Here is a 6446-nt window from a genome sequence, read left to right on the forward strand (position 1 = left end):
TAGGGAATCTTTAATTTCAGATGATTTTTTAAAACACAAACCCTTATGGTCTTAGAAAAATAAAAAGCCGTGTCGAATGGTGGACCATATAGAATTGCCAGATTTAGCAAATATAAATGCAGGATACCCAGTGAAATTTGAATTTCAGATAAATAATTAATTACTTTTTATTATGGGCATGTCCTATGCAATATATAGTACATGCATAATGACTGTTATTTTTTGGGATATGAATGTGACTGGGTGTCTTGTCCTTTATATGGCACCGCTAAGTAGGTAGGGGAGAAGTTGCTGGCCAGGGCTAACTCCAAAACAGAAAAACTCTGAGACATTAATGAGTGGGATTAGAAGCATGACTGACCCAGAAAGCCCTTTAGACTCTCTCACATGAGCTGAGTGACCTCTAGTCTCTTCCACTGGCTTGTGGGGAAATGTGTACTGTTTGTACTTTCTAGTTACTTGCATCTCTGCTGGTCTCTTCTCTGGGCCTATAGATTTGTGTAGCTTGTTTTGTTACTTGTTAGTAAGGAGAGGACATATAAAATCCTTGGTGTGATCCAAGTAGTGAGTTGGCATCAGATGAGGGTCTCAGATGAGACCTCCTGTGTGCTCTGCCCTGACTTCTCCTTATTGGCTTTTGAGAGGTTGAGGAGAAAGGGTAGCTGGGAAGCACTGTTGGGTCTCATGCTGCTGCTGCTTCACAGAAGCTTACTTCGTTATGTTACACTATGTCCTACTAATAGCATGCTCCCCAAATTAGCTTTCTCAAATGAAAAAGAATAAAGGAGAATGAAGTATTTGGGTACCAGAAAATGAGTCCTTGATCTCCCAGCATCAATGAAGAGTTGATATTCTGTGAATTCCAATGGACTGGCAAGGCCTCAGAAGGGAGGGGACACCCTTTTCTCTGAAGCGGTTTGTAGGAAGATCTGTGGAAGATCTACTTCTCAGGACCTGGCTGGCTGCTTTTGCCTTGTAAGTATTCCTAGGTGCTTGGGTGGTTTCCTTTCTTTTTTGAAGTGGCCACTCCCTCCCTCTCTTCTCTATAAGTCGGTTTTAAGGAGTGAGGCAAACTCTCCCTGCCTCCTCCTTTTTGCTCACCTGAAAATAAGTACACAAGCCCTTTCCCCTTTCAGGCTTTGATGTTTATTGCTACAAAGAAATAGAAGATTAACAAAAAATAGCCAGTGTGGACATGTAGCTTTGGGAATTGTACTGGTCTATCTCTAAACCTACAAGTGCCTCCTGGACCAGGATTCAGCTGCTTTCAGAGTTTAGAGGCTTGGAGAAGATAGTGGGGCTGGGGGCCACCAATAATGGGAAGAAGGGACAGGGACCAAGGGCAGCAGAGACTTTGACCAGTAAGGAAGAGACCCCAGAGAAGGTGACCTGGGAAATGGAACTCCCATTTTATCAAGTGTCTTCTACATGCAGGATCTCATGACTGCTGCAGTGGAAAGACACAGTCTCTGCCACCAGGAGATTTGCAGTCTGACACAGAAGGTGATATGTAAACAAGCAATTAGAGTATTAGATTAATGGAGGTGAGGACAAATTGTACTAGAGCACTAGAGAATGAGCATCGAAGTCAGCCTGGAATCAGGAGAGGTCTTCCAGAAGAGAGGACAGTTAAGCTGAGACTTGAAGGATAACGAGGGGTTGGCAAGTGGGTGACGGAGGGCAAGGTGTTCCGGGTGGAGGAGCTAGCATGTGCAAAAGCATAGCAGTAAGGTGTGATCAGGATTGAGGGGGCAGGGTTGCTGGAGGACATGGGGAAGGTGAGAGAGAATAGAGGAAGAAGAAGGCAAGGGGCAAGGCCCCTTAGATCTTAGATGTTGTAAGAAGCTGAAGTTAAACACTGTGTAGACCAGGGGAGGCCACTGAAGTATTTTGAGCATGGGAGCAAATGTCACATTTCATCTTCACATTAATCCTTTGTGGTAGAAAGTAAGTTGTATGTTGAATTTAAAATTGGAGAAGTGGAAGCTCAGGGAGGTAAAATGAAGGCCTCAATTTCAGAGAATAAATGGGAGAGTGAGGACTCAATTCCATTTATGTCTGACTGCAGAGAGTCCAGGCACTTCCCCTTTTATAGAGTTCTTTAGTCTGGAGAGGAAGGATATGGAAAGAAGGGTCTCCAAACTTCTATACTCTGCTAAAAAGCATGCCTACTAATGGGCTGTCCTTGGGGCTGAGTGCTCACTGCCTGGAGGGTGAGCCAATTCATTAAGCCTCCTTCTTAAGCTGTAAGCATCTGTGGTTTTGGTATGGAAAATCACAGTTAGGACAACCAAGTGAACTGAACATTTTAGAAAGATTTGAACTCCAAAATGATATGTAAATTCCTGACTCTCTGGATTGTTTGCTTAGAGTCAGTGACTGATTTGAGGAAGGAGCTCTGTAACCTGTATGTTGGTGGAGGCACTTTCTAATTGGACAAATAATATGTAAACCTTTCAAAATATGGCTACATAATGTTTTTGTAGGCTGAGATTGTTAATTAAAGTCATGTACAATATAGGAGTATTAACAATAGTTGTTCTACCCAGGTTGGAGTCACTAACAGTAACATTTCGATCCTGATAAGGTGTGTAAATAAATTGGCATTGTTAAAGCAGGTCAAATACAGTAGGAAAAGTATGCCAAACCCAAAGTCCTCTTTGGAATTCATTCTTCCTTTGGGTCCCCAACATTCACAATTGTAGACTATCAGCAAGAACTCTCTGGCTGATGGTAATTGGCTCTGGTACACAGATGATGCACTAATGAAACCCTAACTGGGTCTCAACACACAGAGCTTTACTGAATGAGAATAAAATACTGACTGTTACTGAGAACATAGGGACAATCTATACACTTGTGTAACTTGTATACCAGCCTAGACAAGACTTTTATGCTCCTATGAGGAAAGGAATACCAAAAAGTTGCTAACATTACTATTCTTATTCATGAAAATATTAATCTCATGCTGAAAATATGCTAAGAACTAAGCAGCATTTAAGCAACAGAATCAATGAAAATGTGTTTTATTATTTTTGTTTTTCCCACTAGTTACAAATGCTTAAGTTTTCATGACAAAATTTCATCAGTATGCATTGAACATAATTAATTTGAAATGTTCTGATTCTTTAATGCCAAAGCAAGGACTTTATTCTTTCTTTTGCATCATTTCCTCTTTCTTCTTGCTTTCTCTCTCTCCTTTGAGCACTTCCCAGGTCTCTAAAGTGGATGGATTGCCACCTGGGCCCTTGTACTGAACTGACTATGTTAGGATGTTTACCTGGCTGTTTCCCATTGCTGGCCTCACAGCAATGGGATGAGGTATAAATTAATTGGGTGATTTGGGACCGTCCAATTCCCAGGCTCACCTCATTATTACCTTAGTCATGTCTTGCGACTTGCGAGAATGTGTAGGGAATTGATAGAGCAATAAATGATGTTCAAATCAAGTAGTAACATGGCTGAGACCTGGTAACAGTGCCTTTTGTGTGTTGGGCTTTGCATCAGCCACGTGTTCCCATCTCTCCACACAATGATATGATGATGGGTCCTGCGGATCAGAGCCTGGCATACACAGGGGGATTCTCAGAGAGATGGGTGTCCAACTGCATGGGTAGTATGCGTAGCAGATGTACTTGATGGGGTCCCAGTTGGGAAAGGAAATTTCTTTTTCCTCGTCCTCATCACTTTTCAGTGTTTATGAATGAGACTTACGGGTATGTAAAGATTCAGATTGCCTGGTGAGCTTATCAGTGTCCACCCTTATGGTTTTAGTGATTGCTATCCATGCATTTTCTCTATTAAGACCTATTTCCATAGTCCTAGGAATTCTGGGAAGTGGTAGAGGCAGGATTATCCACACAGAAGTAATGGGGGACAGATGAATCACACTAGAGCCCTGAAGTGAATTGAAAGGTTCCAAAAGGAAACTGAGTTGTGTGACAGTTAGTTAGCTACCAAAAATTTGCTGGAAGAAATTGTCACTATTTATATTATACATTTTAGTGATGTATTTAAAAAGTAACTTAAACCAAAACTTAATCTGAAAACATGAGTATACTCATATGAGGACTGAAGCATTGAAAATGTTAGCACATGATTGTAGAAAACTTAAATGTAGTGATAATTGACAGTGATATTAGGATTATAACTGGCAATTTACTGAGTTTCCCTGCCTCCACATTGCCACCCTGCTCCCACTCTCCTCCTTGCCCCTAAACTTGACTAGCTCTACCAATTGTCTGTTTACTTTATTTCATTTTTTTAGTAGCGTGAACAACAGCAAACATAATCAACAACTAGTCTAAACCTAAATTTACTATCATTTGGTCTGAGTCTTAAACTGTTACTGTTAACCCAATATGTTGGGTAATAACTAAGAAATTTTTAGTTCCTTTTCTTCTTTACTAGAGTTGGAAGTGGAAAGTGAGGCTGGTATCAGCCATTTTCTCCTTGTAGTCTTCATCAAATCTCTCGTTCTGAGCCACAGTGAAGTGTTTCTTCCAGTCTCCCACGGTCCCTGGAACAGAGTCATATGGGAGAGTCAGTGATTCTCCTGCCTCCTGCCTCTGTGTGATGATTTCTCCTCCACCTTCCAGGAAGGTCAGTATTGGATAAAGTATTTTTCTTGCTAACCTGTGACCTTTTTAAACAAACAAACAAACAAACAAACAAACACACACCACCCCCAAACAGAGTCTTGCTCTGTCACCCTGGGTAGAGTGCTGTGGTGTAGCTCACAGTAACCTCAAACTCTTGGATGTGAGTGATCGATCCTCTTGCCTCAGCCTCCTATGTAGCTGGGACTACAGGCAGGCGTGTGCCTCCGCACCTGGCTAGTTTTTTTTTTCTATTTTTAGTAGAAACAGAGGTCTTTCTTTTACTCAGTCTAGTCTCTAACTCCTAAACTGAAGCAATTCACTCGCCTCAGCCTCCCAGAGTGCTAGGATTACAGGTGTGAGCCACAGTGCCCAGCCTAACCTGTGACTTTCTTATCCTGTAGGGAAGAAAGAAGAATTTCCTGTCTGAGTTGGAGAGACAGGGAGAGCCTGTTACCCACCTCCTAGCCACATTAGTGGGGGAATGAGACCACTGTGTTAAAAAAGCAGGCCCGAGGAGCTTTCCTGTCTTTCTCTGTGCCCTCCTGCACATTAAAGCATAGTAAGTACTCATGCCTGTAGCTCCCATGTATTAAGCTGATCAAGAAGCACCTGCTTCTGGGAAGTCTTAAGGTACAGCTTTGAGGAGGAAAAAAAGAGTCCTCAGATTTTGCAATTTTTTTTCTTTTTTTTTGTAGAGACAAAGTCTTATTTTGTCACCTTCCGTAGAGTGCCGTGGCATCACACAGCTCACAGCAACCTCTAGCTCTTGAGCTTAGGCAATTCCCTTGCCTCAGCCTCCCGAGTAGCTGGGATTACAGGCGCCTACCACAACGCCCGGCTATTTTTTGTTGCAGTTTGGCCAGGGCCAGGTTTGAACCTGCAACCCTCGGGCCCTACTCACTGAGACATAGGCGCCACCCAAGATTTTGCAATTTTTATCTGTGTCACCTTTCCCAGTTTTATTTTTCTTACCATCATCCATCATCTTGTGTATTCTTATTGTTTATATTTTCTCATTATTAGACTATAATTTCCATGAAAGAAGGAATTTTTTTATTTTACTCACTTCTCCAAACCATGCATATAACAACACCTGGCACATAGAAACCCCTTAGTTAACACTTTGCGATCTGAAGAGAAACCAGAGTATATAACACTTTTGAATGAATGGCTTTAACCGATAGTGTAGGGCTTCCTATAAAATGGATTTTTTGCCCCATCTGACTTAATTATGTGTTTTTTCACCTTATCAGCCAGAACTCTGGAGGGACGGTGGGACTAGGTGGTTGGATTTAGACACCAAATCTCACTCTCCCACAGTGGCTGATTAAATATGGTTTTCATTTCATCAGTAGTTTCTTAAATACTTCTTTTTCCAAAATCATTCATTAAAGATAGTTATTTTTCCTAAGTATAAAAAACTCCTCAAACACTCTGAAATATTTGACAATTCTTTCAAGATTATGACCAAAATAAAATATAATAACCTTTTCTCATGAATGGAGAAATGGAGTGGTTCATGACTTCAGTAGGAATTGAGGAATAGTTTGCCATCGGATTCTGCTTCATAACATCAAATGAAGTGTGATGGACAATTTTTTCTAGAACTTTATCATCGAGTGTCTTTCCCATAAATTCTGCCAGCTTCTGAATTTCATGCTTTGGGTTCTATGATTAGAGTCAAGAGAAAAGTAAAGAGTTAATATAATTAGTTTAAAAAGAATATTGAAATGGATTTATGACAGTGACCAGTAATATGCCAGGAGTTAAAATTAAAAAAATTATCTTACAAATGCTCAACTTTCCAGAAATGAGTTATTTTAAAATGGTGCCCCATATTGTTCT

The 6446-nt window shown here is 40.9% G+C and overlaps 1 protein-coding gene across 1 annotated transcript in view; it reads right to left on the minus strand.

Annotated features, from left to right (window-relative positions):
• Positions 1–4138: 4138 nt before the first annotated feature.
• Positions 4139–6446, minus strand: part of LOC100961550 (sulfotransferase 1C4) — a 14477-nt gene continuing 12169 nt past the window's right edge. Inside the window, exons 7-8 of the mRNA XM_012807010.2 lie at positions 6089–6269; positions 4139–4519 (exon numbers count right to left, since the gene is read on the minus strand). Of these exons, the coding sequence (XP_012662464.2) occupies positions 4407–4519; positions 6089–6269 (294 nt within the window). The 3' untranslated portion in view covers positions 4139–4406. The remainder of the gene's footprint in view (positions 4520–6088; positions 6270–6446) is intronic.

The sequence above is a fragment of the Otolemur garnettii genome, unplaced genomic scaffold (assembly GCF_000181295.1).
Source record: "Otolemur garnettii isolate 467f Iridium unplaced genomic scaffold, OtoGar3 scaffold00062, whole genome shotgun sequence".
In the NCBI taxonomy this organism is placed as follows: domain Eukaryota; kingdom Metazoa; phylum Chordata; class Mammalia; order Primates; family Galagidae; genus Otolemur; species Otolemur garnettii.